Consider the following 24,514-nt stretch of genomic DNA (forward strand, 5'->3'; position numbering starts at 1 on the left):
ATATCTTGAACTCCTTATGCAGAATTAAATGAAAAATCCAATACCATGCTTTACTGCAGCAAATTCAAATTTCGCGTACTTGTTTTTAAAATCAGCAGCATATGTAAAAAATATAACTGGTAATTAGTTTACGGAATTAACAATGCATATAAAGTATATTAATTAAAGGTAACTTTAATGAATAACTTCTATATTTCGGCAATGTCACATTGCCATCTTCAGGAACATAAAGATATGGTATGTGCACTCAGGAACTAACACAAAGCAAATGAGGAAGAAAGCAAGAAACTAATATTGTTCCTAAAGTCCTAATGGTGCCCTCTTGCGGGCTAATTTGGTAGTCTTGGCAGTTGGGCTGAAGTTCTCATAATGAAAGTCTCCCAAATTTGGGGCAGTTTCATGTACCCAAATTTGTTGAGGTTAGGAATGTTTTTTAGAGCTGCTGAAGATTCTTTGAATAATCTTTCGTATTTAAACTTGCTGCGATGAATTATTTTTGTTTTCTTCCAATGAATTTTATGGTGGGTATCTAAGGCATGGTCTGCCAGCCCAGAGCGGCTGTACTGGTGAAACAGGATGTAGTCTTGGTGTTCTGAAATCCTGATATTTGTTGTTCTGCCTGTTTGGCCAAAGTAGGACAATTTGCAGCTGCAAGGGACCTGGTATACACCAGGTAGGTCTTTGGTAGAGTGGATAAGGGATGCCAACTTTTTATGTGGTCTGTAACAGGAAGTAAGGTCATATTTTTTGAGGATATTGGTTATTTTCTCAGAAGTGCCCTGGATGTAGGGGATGGTGATAGACTTGGTGTAATCTTTATTGTGGAGGGGGGGTTGTGGTTTCTCAGAGGTGCCCTGGATGTAGGGGATGGTGATAGACTTGGTGTAATCTTTATTGTGGAAGGGGGGATTGTAGTTTAAGGATACTTGCTGAAGAAATCATGATCCAAATAGAACGTGGAATTCGCAACCTGCCTAACCATATCGCCAACAACGTAAGACTGGATGTAGTCTGTGTTCTCACTAAAGCCAAACCTCCAAAATCCAACTTATCCAAAAACGAATATACAGCCCTACAAGAATTGAAAAACAACAAAAAAATAGTCATCACCAAAGCTGATAAGGGAAGCGCCACTGTGGTACTCAATCAAAAAGACTACAAAGGTAAGCTAAATTCTTTAGTACTAGACCGTACTACTTACCTCCCCATTGAATATAATCTGACCAGCTCTCAGATTAGAACTATCCACAGACTCCTTAAGAAAGTCACTTCTTGGCCTGTGGAAGTCACCAACAAACTTAAACCTTATAACTCTAGACCCCCCCCCCCCCCGATTATATGGACTCCCAAAAATACATAAACAAAATGTGCCATTGCATCCCATAGTGGATGGCATTGATTCCCCCACATATAAATTAGCCAAACATTTAGCCAAAACGCTCACACACTACACTGGCAACACACCATCACACACAAAAAACTCAGCCCACTTTAAAGCCAGTATAGAAAACCTCACACTCCAACACACTGACATAATGGTCAGTTTTGTCATTTTTTTTTTTTTTTTTTTTTTTACATAAAATATAAGTATTTGTAATGTGTTAGATGTGTTTTTATACTTTCCATTAATTTTTTTAATCTTTTATTTTCAGACCCTTAATTCCTGATGAATGTTCAAGAGCAAATTTCTGTTATAATATCCTGCATCAAAGGAATGAAGTGCTATGAAATTAGACAAAACTTTTCAAGGAGATTTCATAGACCCAGTCTTATAGACAATGCAATTAGAGAACTGTTGAATAAGTTTAATGAAGTTTTTTTTAAGTTTTTAAAAGAAAAGATTTCATGAAAATTTATAAAAAAATTTCTAACACATTACAAATACTTATGTTTTATGTAACAAGAGATACATATACTTGTCGTAATGAAATTTACTTAAAAATCACACTGTTCCTCCAAAATATGCAGCGACTTTTGGGGCACCTTGTACATTGATAAAATGTGTTTAAAGTATAACAATGAATACAATCAAGTTTGTTTGTTTGAATTACCCCCCCCCCCTCAAAAAAAGTTCTTTGTTGACTAGGATGTCTAGGAATAGACAATTACCACCTTCAACCCCCCCCCCCCCCCCACACACACACACACCATTTCCAGTGTGAACTTGACTTCATGGAATACTGTTCAGAAGTTGCACAAAATCTATGCATCTTTCTGAGTATGCTTCATAATAATGAACACATCATATACATATATCAACCAGAAATGTGGTTTTAAGACTGTCTGTGTTAGAGGGCCTGTTTGTTATGTTTTATGGTGCAAGGATGGTTGTGGTCAGACAGAACAAGTAAATCATCATCATCATCTTTTTTCCGTCTAAGACAGGTTGAGTCTTCTCTTGAGCAGGATCTTCCAGTCTTCTCTATTCCTTGCTGTTCGAAAAAGTTCCTTATATGGTCTGCATCCCGAGATGATGTTTATTAATTTCAGCCAGGTAATTCTTGGTCTTCCAGGTCTTCTTTTATCAGTTGGAAAAGTATTGATTAGGATGTTAGGAAGTCTGTCTGCATCCATGCGTACAGTGTGTCCAAACCATCTCAGTTGTTGTTTTCTAATTTTTTCTATTATTGTCTTTTTATACAATAGTTCTTGTCTGACTGTGATGTTTGTTTTCTTTTCTGTCCAGCTTGTTCTATTTATTTTTCTTAAGCATTTCATTTCAAATGCCAGCAGTTTTTTCTCCTCTCTTTTTTTTAACTGTCCACGCTTCTGCTCCATAGATGACTGTTGGTATAATTATTGCTTCATATAATTTGATTTTGGCTTGTTCAGATATCTTGTTTGTTTTCCAGATTTTCTGTAATTTTCCCATGGTGGTCCATCCTATCGCTATTCTGTGTTTGATTGTTTTGAGTTCATCTATTGTTTCTGTTAGTTTTGATCCAAGGTATATGAAGTTGTCTCCTTGTTCTCCGTTTAGGGTGGCTGAGATGGTAGTTCTGTTCCTCCCTATTTTCATCACTTTTGTCTTTTGTATATTTCGTTTAGCTTGTTGATCAACGTTTGGAGTTCTTGCAAGAAGGACGAGATCATCTGCATATTTGATATTATTTATGTTTAAACTGTTGACATTGATTCAAGGCTCATTGTCTATTGCTTTCTTTACAACTTCTTCCAGATATATGTTGAATAGGCATGGGGATAATGGGCATCCTTGCATTACTCCTTTTTGGATCTCTATGGGTTCTGTTGTGAGTGTGTCCTTTTTAATTATTGCATTTGTCTTAGAGTAATATTTTATCAGAAACTGTATTATATATTTGTCTATTGCTTTTTCTAGTAAATTTTGAGAAGGATTTTTCTGTTGATGTTATCGAAAGCTTGTTTAAAGTCCACAAAACAACAATACAGTTCTTTATGGTCTTCCCAGCTGAGCTCTGCTAGTTGGTGCAATGTGAAAATTTGGTATATTGTTGAATAGTTTCCTCGGAAAGCAGCTTGTTCTATGCCTATCATTTCTTCGTAGGTATTTTTTAATCTATTTTGTATAATTCTTATGAATATTTTATAGGTGTGAGGGAGTAAATTGATTGGTCTGTAATTTCTGCAGTCTCTTTTGTCTCCTTTCTTGTATATTGGGATGATCTTTCCAGTTCTCCAGTCATCTGGGATCTCTCCTGTTTGTAGTATTTTATTGAATAGGGTTGTTAAATATTCTATTGATATGCTGCCTCCATATGACCACAGTTCAGTAGGGATAGTATCAATTCCTGGTGCTTTATTGTTTTTCATCTGTTTTATTGCGTATCTAACTTCTTCTTGTAAAATTTTTGGGTGATAATTATTTTCTTCTATTGTTGTCATTGTAGTTTTGTTTCCTTGGTGGAAGATAGTCTTAAAATGGTTTGACCAGATTTTTCTTATATATTCAATATTCCCGGTTTCAGTCATCTTGTTGTTTATCATTGTTACTGCTTTTGCTGAAAATTCCTTTGTAATTTCTCTTACAGTATCATGGAAAACTTTTAGGTTGTTTTGTTGGTATGCTTCTTGGCATTTCTTAGCTTTATCTTCTAACCATTTTTCTTTGGCTTTTTTGCATAGGTTATCAACTTTATTTTTTAGTGCTCTGTATTTTTCTCTATTCTCTTCATTGTTTTGTTGGTTTACAAGTATCTTGGCCTCTCTTTTCTCTTCTATTATAGCTATGATTTCTTGGGTTATCCACTGTTTGTTTATTTTGGGTTTGGAACCTAGAGTGTCTTTTGCAATTGATAACACTGTTTCTTTTCCTTCTTCCCAGTATTTTCTGTATGTTCTGTAAGATGGGGGATTTTAATTTCAAGCACATCTGTTCTAAAAATCGGCTTCTGCTTGAGCTATCTTTTAGTTTTGATAGGTTGATGTTTTCTTCTTTTCTGATATTATTTTTCCTGTTAAATTTTATCTTCACTTTGGCAGTTAATATTTCGTGGTCAGTGTCAAAATCAAAACTTCTTAATGTTCGTACATTATTTACTGATCTTTTCCATTGTTTGTTTATGATGATGTAGTCTATGCAGTTATTTATATTACCATCTGGGGATGTCCATGTATATTTATTATTAGGGCGTTGATAGAACAATGTGTTTGTAATCATTAGATCGTTTGCTTTACAGAAGTAGAGTAATTGTTCTCCTTTGTCGTTAAGCTCTCCGTATCCAAACTTCCCCATCACATCTTTTTTGTCTGTTGTGAACTGTCCTATTTTAGCATTAAAATCTCCCATCACTATCATGAGTTCTCTATTTCTTCCTCTGAATGGTTACTGTCTGGTGCATATATATGGATTATTTTAATTATTTGACCTTTTTCTTTTGCTTGAAGTTTGGCTGTTATTATTCTAGGAGACACTGGGTTTATTTCAATTACTGAGTGTGTAAGTTTCTTTTCAATTAGTAATGCAAATTGGAAATTGGTCTGTAATTTCTACAGTCTCTTTTGTCTCCTTTCTTGTATATTGGGACAAATATACAAATTGTAAACTGAAACCACAAATCATCATAGCAGTATATAATTTAAAAAACAGCAAAAAATGATAAATGGACATGGATAAAAATGTATTTCTAAAAATGAATCTGTACAAAAACAAGTAAATGAAAAATGGCTGAAAAGCAGTTACAAAAACAATCAAAGAAAATGTGTAAAATGTTCATAAAGCATAAATAAAAAAACAAGGTATTAAAAGGGTATATATAAAGAAACAACTGTATAAATAAAAACAGATAAATGATTAAACAGTAAAGGATATTGACAGTACATAAAAATTAAAGATTAATACAATGCATGTTGAGTCTGAAATAATCTGATTGAGTGTATAGTGCTCACACAGATTATAAATATTGCTAAAATAATGACTGAGCTCATTCATGAAATAATGATGGTCAATTAAATTTTTAAACATGGTTAAAATTTAATTTGACTAATGATGTTGACTAATGATGACTAAAGATATGTGACTAATGATGTTAAAATGAACATCATTAGTCACAGAGAGAGACTAATAATGAGTTCTTGTTTAATAATCTTGTAGAACTAGAAAATACTATGCAGAATGTATACATGCTACTATAATTGCTGCTTTAAATTCATATGAATTTTCTGATAACCATTTCAGAAAATCCATATGAATTTTCATTGCATTTTGTTTTGATGGAGCTAGTGTAATGTTAGGAAACAAATCAGGTGTTGCAATCACTTCTACAAAGATTTTCCAACACTGTGATTCAGTATTGCATAGCTCATCAATAAAAAAAACATTAAATAAATAAATCATTTTGAAATATTTATGGATAAATTATATGCTTTTTCTCATCAATTCCCAAAAAATCAACAAGAATGAAATACGATTGCAAAAGACCTTGGTATCAAAATTTTAAAGATCAACTGTGTTTGGACCATGATGGGCAGCTTGCACTATATGAACAGATCTTGTTATGTGGAGAAATTACCCAGCTTTATGCAAGCATTTTGCATCGAACGATGAATATAAGGGCTTTTAAAATTGACTTCTCGATTTGGAATTTTTAAAAGGTCTAGCATTAATGATTGATATCCTACAGGAATTATCATATCTTTCAGAAGTTCTACAAAGTCGTAATACAAGTATTATAAGGGCTAAGTTAGCCTCTTTTTTTTTTTTCCTCGATGATACGTGCTCTTTGTTAAAATTTCCATAGCTCACTACTGGATAGAAGTCTGTGTTGATAATTTTCTATTAACACCATTAATCAGTGTATCCTATAGGCAGATGGAGGAAGTTTTTGAAAAATGAGCTGACCTAGCTGCAGTCTCATTTCCCTTGATCTCGCACATGGCTTGCAATCCAGCAGAAGTTTTGCTGCCATTACTAAAAGAGAAGGTGTTGGATTCAAAACAGCACTAGATATTTTTTATAGCTCTAGACTTTTTATTGCCTGAAGAGAAATTTGTGAGTCTGAATATGTTATGCATCTTTGTTAAGCAATGCAATCTGAAGTATTTTAGCACAAGATCCATCAGATACAGTTCAGGTGTAAAGTTAGTACACTCTAATGGAATTTGTGCAGATATAACGCTGTCTGGAAAGATAGCATAAGATCCCAGTAGGTCCCTCTGATTTCTTCATGTAAACATGCAGAAAATGAAAATCAAAGTATTCAATTTCATTAGCTTTAAAAAAGCTGCTGGAAGACAATAGGGAGGAGTGGAAAATTTCAATAGAAAGCTGTAAGAAAGGAAAAGTTGCAAAATAAAATGAAAGAACACCAGTCTTACTTTAGCAAGAGTAAATCTGAAAAACGGGCTTAGCACAGTACAGAATAGAACAGATCACAATATCCTATGGTCTGAAGCACAGTTATTTCATCGGTGTTGGTATAAATTTGCACATTTGTTCAAAGAAAGCACTGAGGCTTTACTTCACCATCTGAACTTAAATCGGAACAAGAGCCTCTCTCTCTCTCTAAGATATGAGAAAGTCTTATTTTAATCACACATGAATATTTTTAAGAGCTAATAAATGATCAATCTTGCAATATTTCCTCAGTTAAACCATTGCATTGTTTTGTGTATTATCACACACCTCTTACTTTTTCAAATCATCCACTGTTAGCATTCTATTTTGTAATTAACTATTGTCACTACTGATGATGACTTGTAATGTTCAGTTAATCATCAGTGGCTCAAATATATAGCCTTAAATAAAGAGTATTAGTATCCCTTGTATTTTTTCATGTTAATTGGAGAAAGTTGAAAGAAGAGTTACATGCTGGTATGTGTGACTACCATGGTGAGAGTATGTTTAGTGGCATCAGGGCTATGATGTCTACTGCAACTCAAGAGCTAGGAGAGCTTTTATGCACATATCAAAGGGTTTTATGACAGCCTGTTGAGTGTTGTAAAGATTCCCCTATTGTGGATGTAAATATTCTCCTATCTAATTTTGTCTTTTCATGTGAAGTATCTGGATGTCAAAGCAAATTTGAACAGTTCCACAATATCGGATGGAAATTTTTGAGCTAACAAGATTGCTGTCTCCTTGTTAACTCAGAATTGTTAACTGAGAGTTGTAGAAAGTTGTAAGAAAATGAAAGAACACTAGTATTACATTAGCAAGAGTAAATCCAAAAAACTGGCTTGGCACAGTACAGAATAGATACAGATCACAATATCCTATGGTCTGAAACAGTTATTTCATCGGTGTTGGTATAAATTTGCACATTTGTTCAAAGAAAGCACTGAGGCTTTGATATCTTGATGACATCTTTGCAGTCTGGAGTCACTCTGAACAAGAACTATACTCATTTCTAGATAAGATCAACAACCTTCATCCTCGCCTCAAATTCACACTAGAAAAATAATCATCACAAGGTATCTATCTCCTCTCTTGATATAATACACATCCAACAAAAACAGGATAGTTCCATCTCCACTTCTGTTATCGAAAACCAACCATTACATCAACAATTCATCTGCTCATCATCTATCTCAAAAATATGGCATCATAAAATCTCTGGTATCCAGAGCACACAAATTTTGTTCTTCTGAAGAGTCTTTAACCCAGTAACTGAAAATTATTAAAAATACAGCTTTATTAAGTGGATACAACCCAAAAAATCATCAGCCACTTCCTTACACAGACAAGAAGAAGCCCGTGGAACTCCTATACAGTATATCAAAAGGCATCTCTGAACGTCTGTAAAAAATTATGAAGAAATACAAACTCGCTGCTACCTATAAACCAATCAAACCAGATCCACAAGTTGCTATCTTCTCCAAAAGACAAACTCTCACCTGTGATGTTACCTGGCATATACGAAGTTCCATGTTCTTGTAAGATGTCGTACTAAGATCTACAAGTAAACTCATCTCTGAACACCAAGACCACATCCATTTGATCAAACCATACAAATCTGGTCTTGCTCAACATGGAGTTGAAAACCCTAACCATAAGATCCAATGAAAAACACCAAGCTGCTACATAGATCCTTGTATAAACATGAGGATTTATATAAAGAAAGTGCTGAAGCCTTACATCACAGACCCAATCTTAACCTTAATGACTGTCTCACCATCCCAAATGTCTGGAATATTATCTTGAAATGTATATAAACACGAGCATTTATATAAAGAAAGCCTTACATCACAGACCCAATCTTAACCGTAATGACTGTCTCACTATACCCAAGACTGGGAAATTATCCTCAAATGTTTAAAATAAATTTATCAGATATATTTTAATTTACAGCCGAATGTTTCAGTCCTCAAATATGCTAATGTATGCATAGAGAGATTCCAATGTAAGCATGTGCACTAACTGTTCCTTTGAATGTCATTCCTAGCATTGTTCGTAATAACTGTACTGATGATGTCTTAAGATACGGAAAACAAAATATCTACATATTAAAATTTAATTACTGGTACACGTGTGAATTTTTTAGTTATGAATACTCCACAGGTTTTTACTATATAATAGATACTTGACTAGTATTTGTGAGAGAATTTGATAAATTTACAGATGAGGCACTCATTCTGAATGAGATTTCAGATGCAATGACAGAGATCCCTAATCCTCTGTAGACAACACAGAGACACCTACTAACTGAAAAGCAAAAATGCGCATGGAAGTGGAATGTCAGGTTTCCCCAGATGCTATACCAGTAGTATAGCAAATCTTGTGGCCTCTGTTATTTCTATGGGAAAGAGAGACTTACTAAAAAACATGTGAAAGTCTTTTACCTTAGCAAGCCCATTAAACAACAGAACCACTGCATGGCAAAGATCATAGTGAATCTCAGTAATATTTTTCTAGAGAAAAGAAAAGTAAAAATGAGAGAAGTTAATAAGATCTAAAAGAGAGATAAGTAAATAAATTTCATTCAAAAGAATGAAAAAGACCAACTCCATCACTGAGAGGTTCCAGCCAACATAAAGATATGTACATTATGGAGGGCTTCTCAGCAATATCCTTTTGGCTGAGCTGACTCTAGCAGATTTATTATCCCATTACTTTCCTGCAGATATTTTAAAGCATTTCAAATTTATGCTTAACCTAGAATATTTCAAAATTACCCACCAGACAGAAGAAAACAAGAGGATAGTTCATTTCCTTCTATTTTTGTCAACCGCAATTTGGGATATCTAAATAAACAGAAATATTCATTTCCCTTCATCCATAACAATAATGGCAGATATTGATTGTAGCATTGAAACACTGACTGAGAATTATAATTATTTCTTCAAAAATTCAATATGCCACACACAATTTTTTTAAAAAAAATAAGGATGAAAGTAAACAAAACAATATAAATATAATAAATAGAAAAAATATACTCTCTATCAATGCAATACACAGCTCACAGTTTTCTTATTCCAAAGTGTATAACTTTACACTCTGCCACAATGAATTGGAACCATTATCCCTATGCCCTAACCATCAGTCTGTTCAGAACATCCTACACATCACTACATTAACTACTGGTCTATGCAGTTTAGCATCAGCTGCAAACTAGACATTTATGATTATTATTATGAATGCTTCCAAAGAGACCAAGAACTCATTGAGGGAGGATCCATTTAGGTATTTAAATATTTATCTCTTTGAAAACATTTAATGAAGATCCATGCACAACATATAACAGCAGACCATTCCTCACACTCACCTTATGCCACAAGAAGAACCTGAACCTCACATGCTCCAAAAATACTGCTGGGATGTCCCCAAGTTCCACCTTCACCAACAAACTGCAAAATGTCAATTGTGAATATACAGAAGATCCCCTTACTAACTCTTATTATTATTATTATGTGACACCTCCAAGGAATCCAAGGACTCACAAGGGAGAACACTACTCTACAACAACTCTCTGTCTCTACATTTAATCCACCAACTACACAGAACCACTATTACCATCATCATCTACACCCCCCCCACACACACACACCCCATCTACTGCCCACCACCACTAGTATTTTTTTTTTTGTCTGAAAATTATGCCTGTTCTCAAGACCGATTTGCATGTATGTGGGATTAAAAACCTGGCTACCTCCGTATGAAACCAGCAAACTCACCCACAATTGAGAAAAATCCCATATAAAGATTCCCCTCATCACAATATTTCTTATGTTTCTCTCATATCTTGAACTATGAAAGACGACATTCCTTCCATCTATCTCCATACACACAATCCCATAGGCCATTTTGGTTAATTGCTGCTGAATCTCTTCAGCTGTCTCCCCATCTCCTTGGAATTGAGATAACATATTTCCGATAATCAAGATGCTGTCTTGATAAGCCTTGTAAGGCAGCAGAATTACTTCTTTATTTCTACAAGTTTGTGTTCTTTTCAACAGAGCTACTATCTGATGTGATGACTTTTTCACCTCTGCAAAGTGACTCCTAAAATTAACTCATTGTCCACAATAACCAAGTCTTTAGCTTCAGTGAATATTTCCACCAAATTCTGATTAACAGAATACTTTGCATGTAATGTACTCAGTCCAAAATGCATATACACAGCAATGCTAAAATGATTATTATTTATCCATATAAATGATCTGTTCAACCTGCTTACATGGATTCTATATCAGCTACATATCTCACTCTCTCACATATTTTCACCAGCAAATAGCTGAAACAAATAACACCCAAAACTCTCCCCAATATCATTATATAATTAAGCAACTAAGGCCCTAGTACACATCAGAACCTGTAGTATGCTTCTGGTTACCTTCCCCATAAGCCTCAGTACCAACATACATCACTGTTCTGATACTTGTGAGTTGGCTTTTCTCCAAAAACCCTGTCACAAGTTTATTGTAAAAACTCATTCCTCTGAGTTTGTATAATAACCCTAAATGCCTTTGCAAAGCACATATGACCAGCAATATTTATATGCGTTCAGGAACATTGACTCGGTTGTTATGATACATTTTAATAAAAAGATTTAATGACTAAAACCGAGAATAATAGTAAGCTTTATTGAAATAAAAACACAACTAGTTTCGGCTTTTGACAGCCTTCTTCAGGTGTCTTAAGAATAGGAAACAGTAATAAAAACACTGTGAAGTTTAAAACTGTGAAGCACAGGAAAATTGCACTACATAATTGACATGAAAAAACATATTTACATTTAAGTTGTTCGTACAAACATGGCATTGTTTGTTGAGTGCGTGCTTGCAGACCAAAACTTTGGAAATGCTATGTATATGACATTTTTATTATTTGGCGTCACGGCCATAACTCTCTCATGGATTTTCTTAATCATTTCAATAATCAGCATCCTGATTGAAATTAACAGTCGAACTTGAATATAACAATTCCCGACCATTCCTGGATATAAAACTTTCACGCTGCTCTGGAAAATTTAGAATCTCCATGTATAGAAAACATTCTTCTTCTTCCTTTCCAGGTTTATAGGCCAAGTGGCCAGTTCCAGACTCAATTCCATCTTTTCAAGGGTCTTCCTCTGCATCGAGTACCTTTTGGGTAGTAATTCAGAATTTGTTTAGGTATTCAGCTTCTATTCATTCTTAGTATGTGTTCTTTCCATTTTTTCCTATAGCAAATAACTGTTTCATTTAAGGAGGTTGTAATTCCAAGTTTTTTTCTGATTTCGCTGCTTTTCATTTTGTCCATTATTGTGACTCCTTCAGTTCTGCGGAGAAATTTCATTTCGGATGATTCAATTCTTTTTTCATCTACTTTTTTTATTGTCCATATCTCACTGTCATAAAGTAAGGTTGGTTTAGCTACTGTATTGTAGATTCTTATTCGTGTGTGTTTTTGTACATTAAAATTTTTATTTATAATGCCTGTTACTTTTAAAAAGTTTGATATCTTTGGTTCTATATCAGCTTCATTTCCATATGACATTGTGCAACCTAAATATTTGAATGTATTTACTTGCTCTATTATTTTGTTGTTTATTACTATTTTGCTTCTTATTGGATTAGCACCTTTGAAGGCCATGACTTTTGTTTTGTCAGTTGATATTTCCATGCCATATGTTTTTATCATGATTATTTAGACTCCATAATGATTTTTGTAGTTCATCTTCATTATTTCCAAGGATTATTTGGTGATCAGCAAAAAGAAGAGTAGCTAATCTGGTGTTACGGTTTATGTTGAATCCTCCTTCATTAGTTATCTTCCATTCTTTTATGATTTTACTTATATATATATATATATATATTAAATAAAATTGGTGAGAGAGGGCAACCCTGATGTACTCCTCGATTTATTGGTTTCCAGCTTGATGTTGAATTATTGTACTTCACAGATATTTTATTATCTTGATATATATTATACAGGGCTCTAAAGAGTTGGTTTGGCATTTCATATTCTTCTAGGATTTCCCATAGTTTTACTCTGATAATTTTATCAAATGCTTTGGTGTAATCTATAAAAGCTGTGTGTGTTTCTATGTTCATTTCTCTGTGTTTTTCAATTAATAATTTTAACATAAATGCAGAGTCTATGCAAGACCTGCCTTTAATGAATCCATTTTGTTCTTCTATTAATTTTGGGTCTACTGTATGTTTAAGTTTATATGCTAAGATTTTTGCATATACTTTATAACAGGTACTATGTAAGCTGATTCCATGATAATTGTTATAATCAGATATGTGTCCTTTTTTGTAGATGGGAATAACTATTGCTTTGGTCCAATCTCGCAGGCATTTTCCTTCTTTCCAGATCATATTATAAAATATAAGTAACCTGAGTGAGAATTTAAGTCCTGCATATTTGATATGTTCCAAGTTTATATCATCTTCTCCTGGAGCCTTTCCTGTTTTGCTTTGGGTTAATGCTTCTGTTAATTCTTCTAGAGTGATGTTTTCCAAGTTATCAGAGATGTTTACAAGGGTAGTAGTTTTCTGTTTTGAATGTTTTCATCATACCATAGATCTTGGTAGTAATTTTGCCATGTTTCTATTTTAATGGTATTAATATCTGCATCTGCATTTTCTCTAGTTTCATTGCTTAGATCTTTGAGGATTTTATATGCATTAGGTCTTTTGAGCGTACAGTCTCTCTCTAATTTTGTTACAAAATTTTTCCATCTGTTTCTGTTTATGCATGCTGCTTTTGCTATTGCTTTTTTTCTGCTATATTCGATTTTTGATTCTATTGTTTTTAGGTTGAGCCAGTTTTTATATGCTTTTTTATTTTCTTCAATAATGCATTTAATTTCATCATTTAATTCAACCCAGTCCCTAAACTTTCTTTTGTAGCTTTTGTCATTATGGTTTTTAGGTTTGACCATTCTTCTTCTATGTTCTAATTTTGTTTTATACTTATCATCCAGTTCTTTATTCTTTTTTGGTACAAGTCTTTAATACTACTGTCGTCGAAAAGTCTAGCTTTGAAAGATTCAAAATTTCTATTTTCCTTATGCTTTTTTTGTTGTTTTCCATCTTGGTTCCCATTTTATTTTTCCAATTAAAAGGTAATGATCTGATCCTATTTCAGATCCTCTGTATACTCTTGTATCTATTATCATTTCTGACAGTTTGATATTGCTGATTATGTAATCAATAATGCTTCTTGTGTCTCTTGCTTCCCAAGTGAATCTGTGGATATCTTTATGTTTGAAGAAGGTGTTCATTATTTTAAGGTTATTATTGCTTATAGTAAAATCTCTTAATCTATTTCTATTACAGTTAAGTTCTCGGATAGGTCCTATGTTTGGTTTATTGCCAATTACTGCGTTGAGATCTCCTATTACCAAAATGCGATCCTTAGGATTGGTCTTATTTAATATGTTCTGCAGTTGGATACAGTAGTTTTCTGAGTCCTCCTCTTTTCCTTCTTCAGGTGCATAAGTTCCAATTACTGTCATATAGCCTCTGTCTATTTTAATTCTCATTTCTATTATTCTAATCGCTCCAAAAGTTGTAATGGATTATACTGTTTCTAAGCGATTTATGTAGAAAGATCATTACACCAGATTTAGCTCGATAGAAAACCTACGCATATCTTCACAGTCAGTCCCATCATTTTCCTCCACAAAAACTTGGAACTCTTTCTACCTTGGGACATAGAGCACGCTCTCTTCTTAATGACCCAGATGAACTTCAAAAAGAAATTAATTACCTCTCTCATGTCTTTAGAAAAAATGGATATTCTTATAAAACCATTAAAAAATTTCTTCTAAACCCTCCTAGCAACCGCACTGAAGAAATAACTAACTTTAAGGGTAACATCTCCATCCCATACTAAAGTTCTTAAAAAGTATAACATCAGGACCTTATTCATTACACTTCCAAAAATCTGCTCGCTAGTAAGACATCCAAAACCTCATCATCATAATCTGAAGTATCCTGTCGTATATAAGATATGGTGTGATTGTAATATCCCTTATTTTGGTCAAACAAATAAATCTATTGAATTACGTATGGAGGAACACAAGCGAGAGACATCTCTTACAAAAGAACACATGCCAGTGCCTTGTCAAGTCATGTACTTTTCTCAAACAATCCTGATGATGAACACCAGAGTCATTCAGTCTGCTGGGATAGATCCGAAAACATCTTTCGTTGCCATGATGAGTTTGAAAGAAAAATTGTGGAGTCCAGAGAAATCATCCTTAATTGTGAACATTTAAATAACAATTTGAGCTACAACATCCCTGATAGCCACTCTGCTGTTGTTCGGTACTGGCGTCTGCGAGAGTCTGCAAACACGCACTCAACAAACAATGCCACATTTGCAAGAACAACTTAAATGTAAATACAACATTTTTTCATGTCAATTATGTAGTGCAATTTTCCTGTGCTTCACAGTTTTAAACTTCAGTGTTTTTATTACTGTTTCCTATTCTTAGAAGACACTTGAAAAAGGCTGTCAAAAGCTGAAACTAGTTGTGTTTTTATTTCAATAAAGCCTTATTGTTATTCTCGGTTTTAGTCATTAAATCTTTTTATTAAAACACACACACACACACACACACACATACATATATATTGTTGGTCAATATATATAACTAGTGTTTGGAATGATTTTCCCCTTGGTATCGTATGCCTTTTTCAGCACCACTATAAAACAAATACAGATCCACATCAGAGTCCTGTGACAATCTGTCATAAAGTAAAAATTTGGTTCCCACTTTCTACTTGGTTTGAGATCAGCTTCTTATACCCTCATTTTCTCACAGACAACTTTTCTTAGCCTCTTCTCAAGAATGCATACATAAATATTACCTGGAACAATCACCAGGGGCATTCGTTTAAGTTCCTCTTTTTTTTTATTTTTTTTTTTTTATAGATGGATGCTATAAGAAGTCTATACCAGTCATCTGGAATTTCACCATGTGATTAGACCTTCTGCAATATGCTATGGGCTCTCTGTAAAACTGTTATACCTCTATCTTTGAGGATATCGGGTTGAATAACACTGACAGTTGCTTTTCCACATTTGAGATTTCTAATGGCTTTTCTACATATAATACTGGAATGTACTCTCAAACTGCATTCCCTCTAGATACTTTCTGGAAAATACATTCTTCTGTGACTATTACTCGTTATTTTATACTGATCATCTCTGGCTTAATATATTTCTGACCATTGTCAGATTTAAGAATTTCCAGTTGAGTTTAGAACTGACTTGAAACTATCCAGAGGATTCTTTAGGAAGAATCAAAATATCGACACTAAAGAATCTGAATCCAAACATTTTTTTTTATTTTTTTAAAAGTTCTAAATCCTTATTACATTGACCTAACATAAATCACAGCAACGTACTTTCTATCCCCAAGTGTCAAAAACTGTCATTTTAAACTGCATCAATTTATTTTTGAAGTTTTCTTAAATGCATTCAATGCCATAGTTTCAAACAGTATTGCAGTTTTAATCTAGTATACACACACACACTGCTCAAAATCTATCAATGAAAATATTTGGGATATTCAAAATGAAATATTTGTTCTCAATAGATTTTAATTAATTAAATGAACAATACTAACAGCAGCTACCATCTTCTTAACAAAATATGAGTACAGCTGCTTTGACTTCATCAGCCTGAGTGTCTGATTAAGATTTTAACTGTACCATCTAATTTTTGGGTATATCACTCTGCTTGGGAATATAGCAGAGCACAGTCCATTAGTGCTACATTCAGGCTATAAAATGACTTTCCTTGTCAGCTCTGATAATAAAGTTTGGAATTAAAAATCAATGGAAGTAATCTTAACTCAAGTCTCTATAATTTCCTTATAATCCATGTTATCAGAATTAATAACAGTCCTCATGAAGTATTTTAGGCACGAAAAAGGTTTTTATTATTATCATCTGTGTGACTACTGTGTAGTCATGTACCACTTTACAACAGTAAAGATTCAGATATGAAAAAGGACTTTTCAATGAAGACAAGTTAGCCAGTTCTTATATGGAAGTGTGAGGAATCATAAAATAAATAAATGGGCCAAATATCACACACAAATGACAAGCACAAGAGATTACACAAACAGGATTGACCATCATATCTAAATAAAATTAGGAAATGGCACAGAAGATTCTCGGTTATTTGACCTCTTATGTAAATGCAAGATGCAATGAACAGTATAAATAAGACATACCTAAAAGATATGGTTGGTTTAGTTGGCACAAGAAATCATATGTCATGCTGTGCCATTACAATGGCACAGTAATGACACAACAAGACACATGGTAATAAATTAAATAAATAACTAAATAAATAATATGTTATGTAAAAGAAAACAAATTATAAAAAAAAGGATCAGTGCTGTATCTAAATAAATATACATATATATATTATATATATATATATACATATAGCATTTATCATCAAATATGTTTACATAAATTAAATTCCTTATATCAAGTTAAAAATCTCATGTAATTTTTCAGAATGATGATAAGGTCTGCCTGAGTGTATATGGCTCAGCCAAATTAGTAAAAACTGAAGTGTTCTGGTGAAGTGTTAACACTCCACCAGAACAGAGCGAGTAGAGATGAGTGTCACATTGTTCACAAATTAGATCAGTCATCAGCCCTCAACAGGTAAGAATATTAAGATTACCATGATCTATGCATAGGCCAAGAAGATCACTCTTCTGTTTCTACACTGGCTAAATCTCTTGCAGTTTATTTATGAGCTTCCCACCACAATGACTGCTACTGATTAACTATTTATAGCCTGTACTGGAAACTGAGAAAAAGAATGGAGAGCACGCACGCACACGCACACACACACTAGGCATTAAATTATTGATGGGGTAGACAGAGAAATTATTAAATATACCTCTGCAAGCATTTGTTCTTGTTCCTCTTTGTGTCGCTGCAATTCCCACCGAATAATGACTTCTGCTAAATCGACTGCTAACTTTTTGTGCTCAAGAGTTGCATTTGGGGTGAATACTAATCTCTGGACAGAACTCACCATATGCTGGATCAGATGATGTCGAACAGGATAATACACCTACAATATGAAAATAATTGTAAATTTTGTATATCTAGTACAATTTTATTTCCATATACAAAAATTTTAACACATTACAATATTAGTTTAGCTTTATATATTTATAAATTATTTATATTATATTGCATACATATCATGTATGACAGTGCTTCCCAAACTGTGGGCCGTAGGCTTTGTTGAGGGGGCCGTGAAATAATGAAAACAAATTTAAAATGTTTTAAGACTAAGTAGATTTTTTTTATTTCAAAAGAAACGTATTTAACTTTTATTATTTATTATTTCTTTTTTGTTATTTTTTATATTTTAATGGAAAAATTCACACATTGGTGTTGGTTCACAAACTTTGCTTCCTGCGTATTTCGGTGCTTAATGAATATTAGTAAATATTGCTTATTCATATGTTTCATTTCAAAGCAGTGGTTAATTGTATTTACTTCGAATGCTCTCCAGGGAAGCTCCAAATCTTCCTGTCCCTTTCATCATGCGTTCGTAATCAGGGACTGTTGATATTGACTTTATATACATATCAAAACTCGTTTTATATTATCACTAATCCGAGCTAGTTTTCTGTTACCAATAAAAGTTTCGCATATACTTCACACATGAAAAAAAGCTTAAACAAGTTCATGTGGGGAGATAGTAACTGGCTTGCAGTGGTAAACAACATGCCCTCCCTAACAGCCACTATACTGCAGAGGCAATAAAAACAAGTACTTTTATTATGTCAGTGAATAAGGTATGAGGAGTCTGTGTAATATATTTCTCAACAAATAGTGCAATTGGAGACAACTGGGATAAAAACACACTAATTAATGAATCACATGTCTCCCTCATACAGAAACTATGCTGTATAGACTGAAACAAAACCATATGTTGCATGGGCACACACAGAGCCTAACTAGAAACTATTGTTATTAATTAGATGTGTGTGAGTTCGATTTTGCAAGGCAGCAATAAAATTCAACCGAACGTGTCAAAATTCGTAAAAATGTGAAAACAAAGTAATATATATATATAATAAATGTTATGGGGGTGCTTAAGGGTCAAAGCTGTATAACTGGGAGGAGACCTCCACATAGCCTTTAAAGGAATGCGGAGAACCGACCAGGGCTTCTGACCAAATGTCCAATCCTCACCTTCTCGTGGTGCACCCTGTTGGGTATCTACTTTGAAACTGAACGAAAGAGGATGGGCTGGCAATTTGGGATTTAGCCGACCAAATCGTATTCTTATTGGTTAAACCAAAATAAAAAATGATGGTACAACATGACAAAATTTCATGCCGGCTGGGGCGTCGCCCGGTTAAACAAGGCCCCCGTTGTTTTCGCCAGGGAACCAGGGCCAACAGCGAAAAGTCAGCTACTGGAACAAATCTGAAAACAAACCCCAACTCAACATCACCAGAGTTAAAGATCGGTACTATCAATAGAAGAAGCCTGAATGGCAAAGAAATGGAGCTAGCTGAGGAATTAGATAAGTACCAGATCGACATAATAGGGGTGACTGAAACAAAAAAGACCAAAACTGGTGAGATCTTTCTGAGCAATAAATACAAAATGTTATATTCAGGCAATAACAATCAAGGAAAAGAAGGAGTAGCCATAGTATTCAACACAAAATACGAGGCTAATCTTCTTGAATGGCAGTCAGTCTCAAGTAGAGTAATGTGGGCAAATATGAGAATGGGGAACTGGACAATGAGACTTATTTGTGCCTATGGTCCCACAGAAGGTTCTACTAAGGTAGAAGTGGAGGAATTTTTTGAGGCTTTAGAAAAAGCAACTGACACAATGAAAAAAGAAAAGTTGGTCCTTGTTGGGGATCTAAATAGTAGAGTAGGAAATGATTGTGAGACATACAAAAATATTTTGGGAAAATTTGGAGAAAAGAGCAAAGCTAATAATAATGGCAAATATCTGTTGGATTTCTGCTCAGGACATGGACTGGTTATTACTAACACCATGTTCCAACATAAAAATGTGCACAAATTCACTTGGAGAGAAGAGGCTAGGAATAAGAAAAGTCTCATTGACTATGTTATTGTTGATAGTGATGTTTTCTCCCTGGTGCAGGACACCAGAGTGTACAGAGGATTTGAAATTGGAAGTGATCACTATTTAGTCTTGAGCAGGATAAAATTGAATTTCATATTGAAAAGAATAACATGTAAGAAAGTTTTAAAGCGAATAAAAGTTGAGCAGCTCTCAAATGTAAACTGTAGACTAAAATACAGAAATATTATTGAAAAGAAAATGAAAGAGTTTGAGAACAGGAATCAAACCTTGGAGATTCAGTGGCAAACTCTGAAGGAAACATTGATTGATTCTGCCAGAGAGGCATGTGGTGAGGTTGTGTGCAAAGATAAAAAAATCAGAACTCCCTGGTGGACACAGGAAGTTAAAGAGGCAGTGAAGGAAAAGAAGAAAGCATATCAAAAGTTCCTAGCAAATAAGTCAAGAGGAAAGAGTGCTGTAAAAGGAATTAGAGATGATAAAGGTGAAATGAAAACAGGAGAAAAAGATATCCTTGAAGTATGGAGTAATTAGTTTGAAAAACTGCTAAATGAAACAAGCAGTGATGACAGCACAGTAGTAAAAAAAAACACTGACCAGGCATGCAGTCAGGAATACATATCCATACTTGAAGTAGAAAAAGCCATCAAAGGCTTGAAATGTGGAAAGGCAGCAGGAGTAGATGATATTCGACCAGAAATGCTGAAGTATGGTGGTATAAGAGTCTTACAGTGGCTGCACTGCATAGTTCAGAAAGCCTGGACAGAGGGACGAATTCCCGATGATTGGAGTAGAGCTCTCATAGTACCCATATATAAAAAGGGAAATAAAACTGAATGTGAGAATTACAGAGGTATTTCCCTACTGAGTGTTCCTGGCAAGATCTATGCAAGTATACTTGAGAAACGGTTGAGAAGAATTGTGGAAGAAAAGCTTGGTGAAGAACAAGCTGGATTCAGGCCAAATAGAGGCTGTCAGGATCAGATCTTCACTTTACGACAAATAGTCGAGAAAGCATGGGAATATAACAAAGATCTGTATCTAAGTTTTGTCGATTTGGAAAAGGCATATGACAAGGTGCCAAGAGAGAAGCTATTCAATACGCTGCAGTTATGTGGTGTCAATGGGGCATTATATCAAGCAATACTTAGTCTTTATTTGAGTTGTGAGTCAGCAGTTAGAATTGAAGGAAGTACAGGAAGATGGTTTAATGTTAAATCTGGTGTGAGACAAGGATGTACATTATCCCCTCTGTTATTCATTATCTATATGGATCACATTATGAAGGAATGTGGTATTAAACCTGATATCAAAATTGGAGATGTTAATGTCAGCTCTTTGCTTTATGCGGATGATGTTATACTTCTAAGTAAATCCGCTACAAGTCTGCAAGATTCTCTGACTAAATTGAATAGCTGTTGTAATAGATATGGTATGAAGGTCAGCAATAAAAAGACAAAGACAATGAAAATAGGCAGAATCATTGAAAATGTCAACTGTGTTGTGAATGGAGAACCTGTGGAACAAGTAAAACATTTCAGCTACTTAGGCACAATTTTTACTGAAGATGGTAAACTAAATATAGAAATAGACAACAGAATCAGCAAAGCTGGTATCGTGGGAAGTCAATTGAATAAATTCATATGGAATAAGAAAGAAATTAGTCGGAACACTAAATTAGCTGTATACAAGACTGTGTTCAAACCAATTTTAACTTATGGATTTGAGAGCTGGGTCAGAAGTAAAACACTTGACCAAAGACTAGAGACCGCAGATATGAGAGTCCTGAGAAAGATTAGAGGCGTGAACAGATGGCATCAATGGCAATATCATATTAAAAATGAGGATATTAGGAAAGAACTTGACATTGTCAGCATCCAGGAATGCGTTAGCAGAGCTAATCTCAGATGGTATGGTCACTTAAATAGAATGGGAGAGGAAAGATTAGCAAAACAAGTGTTCTCTGCCAGGTTGGCAGGAAAACGACCCAGAGGAAGACCAAGATATAGGTGGATTGATACGGTACAAAGTGCCTTAGGCGATAGAAATATAAGATCTGGTAATGTTGGAGTCTTGATAAGTAACAGACTGATTTGGAGGAAAATTGTAGATAGGAAGTTAGTAATGTTGTAATTTTTTCATGTAGTACTGTCATATCCTGTACACCCCTGGAGGGTACATGGCAGGAATTTGATGATGATGATAAATGTTATGGCAGTTTCATATATGGAATTCAGTTGAAGAGAGTTAGCATTTCAATTCAATTGTCAGCTATGCTTTTATCTTTCAGTTGTGCGATCTTTTGTTAATACCGCACCAATCATATGCACGTTTTAATAACCTGCCTTTGCTGTCTGTTTCACGTTAGGCTTAATTACCGTAAAGGGAGAAAAGTCACAAAAGAGAAAAATGTTCCTGGTCCGGGGATTCCCTTATTCAGGTAATATTCACTAATTTCATGTTATCAGTCTGTGGTGTGCCAGTATCGGTAAGTGGTGATATTATTTGATCTAGTCTATGTTAAAAAATTTAACCCTGAGATGGATAAGTGGCTGATAAAAAATAAAAAAAATCCTGCGAACAATCAGAAGAAGCAGAAACAGACTCAAAAAAAAAGGACAGTATTTCATATTTTACCAGAACAGCCCGCATCGTCTTCAGAACCAAATGGTAAGAGGCAAAAAATGTAATATATGCATTTCATTTTTGCAATATTCGCTGTGTATGTTTTGTATTGAATATAAATACAATAAATATTATAATAATATCTCTCTATTACGATTTTTTTTGAGGGGGCCTTGAAATATTTTAATTTTTGCAAAGGGGGCCCTGACATCCAGAAGTTTGGGAAGCACTGATGTATGAGATGTGACAGTTACAATTTAGAAAAAGGCATACATGTTCTGTATATTAATCATCTATTAAGTCTATTTTTTGAAAACTTAAACATGAAGAAGTGGACTACCTACAAAACTAGAAAATTTAAATAACGTATTACTGTACTATGGATATATTCAAGCAATTTTAAAAACATGTAACTTTGTCAAGTCGCTTCAGTCCACAATAAAACCAAGAATGGCAGTAAATGAAAATCCCCAACTAGTACGGTCACTTTTACCAAGCTAATCAGAAAGAGCAATCACGAAAAGTGATAATTCACATACATTCACGAGAGCAAGAATCCACAGCAGACGTATAGCTTTAAATCTAAAATACTACTCACTCATTCACCCAGTCCAACTCAAGCATACTTGTTACTATTGCTAATTTTGGCAAACAGATGTTTGCAACTTGCACAGCACATTTACTGGCATTTCATTTTCAGTAAATAAAAGAAAGTATTCATTCCTAAAACAAAATAATTCGAGCAGTTTAGAGAAAATTCAAAATAAACAAGAAACGAAGGAAGATGCTCACTGAAATAATTCGAATTAATAGGGGAATTATTTCTGGAAAAATTCCCATGTTACTCCTCAAAGTAAATATTATTTTTATGGCTATTTAGCCACAAATTGACAAAGCCATAATAACAGACATACAGGAAAATGAAACAATGCTTAGAATATCAGAAACGATAGCCATAAAATGTGATAAAAACTCAATAAATGTCCACCGCCCTCACATAATCTCCAAGAGTTGGAAGCTCCAAAACATAAACATTAGGTCACAACTCCGACCAATAGAAAACGACACAGATACATCAAAAACACCAAGCCGGCATGACATAGCCTCCACTTCCCCAATGAGCTCCGAAGACGACACTGTCGAAATGACCCCATTCCTGATCTTATCCCAGATTATCCTTCTTCCCAAAAATTTTTATCTTTCACCCCCCATCTCAAAGAATTCTCTGCCCACCCTCCACCCTTAAAGACGCTGGGTCTCCCACATCTCTCTATCCCCCCCCCCCCCCCTTTCAGTCATACTTCAACAGCAGATAAATTTATATCTGCCATATGCTGCTGAATAAGAAGACAACCAGCAACATCCTACAAAGGTACGGCCGAATTATTCTTCCTATATAGTCATCACGTATCTGTCTTTAAAACACCAGCAATGCCCTAAAATTAAGTAAAAAGCCAATGATATTATAAAACTGGATACCCCTAAAACAAAAATAGGCTAAATATCCAAAAAATAATACTTTCAATTTATTCTTCACAGACGTAACTGACAGGTTTATTTGTAAGCTTTGTTTTCATAATTTGTTATTTATGTAGCTAGCAGATGGTGGGTTGTGCAGCATAGATGAAGGAGTGCATAGTATAGAATGATCTCCTGTGATGAGTCCCTTAACTTCATGGAAATATTATGTAATAATAATAATAATTCATTTATAACAAACTGGAAACAGGTAAAGATCATAAATTCATTTATAATTTATTTAGATATTATTTATAATTAATAAATAAATTTGTAATACATTTTTCTAAATATAATCGTACTAATATAGAAGCTTCAGTTCTAAGCAAATACTAATTATGTCAGTACCCATTCCAAAAGTAAACATGATGGCCAGTATTGGGGGAAAAAAAAAAAAAAA

At 34.2% G+C, this 24,514-nt stretch overlaps 1 protein-coding gene across 1 annotated transcript in view; it reads right to left on the minus strand.

Moving 5' to 3' along the window:
* The window catches only part of Nipped-A (Transcription-associated protein Nipped-A), a 936,100-nt gene that overhangs the window by 395,101 nt on the left and 516,485 nt on the right, over positions 1-24,514 (minus strand). Inside the window, exon 38 of the mRNA XM_090393977.1 lies at positions 17,783-17,959. Within this exon, the coding sequence (XP_090250103.1) occupies positions 17,783-17,959 (177 nt within the window). The remainder of the gene's footprint in view (positions 1-17,782; positions 17,960-24,514) is intronic.

This window comes from Typopeltis vanoorti, chromosome 6 (assembly GCF_054136105.1).
Source record: "Typopeltis vanoorti isolate ZY-2024b chromosome 6, IOZ_Tvanoo_1.0, whole genome shotgun sequence".
NCBI classification, from domain to species: Eukaryota; Metazoa; Arthropoda; class Arachnida; order Uropygi; family Thelyphonidae; genus Typopeltis; species Typopeltis vanoorti.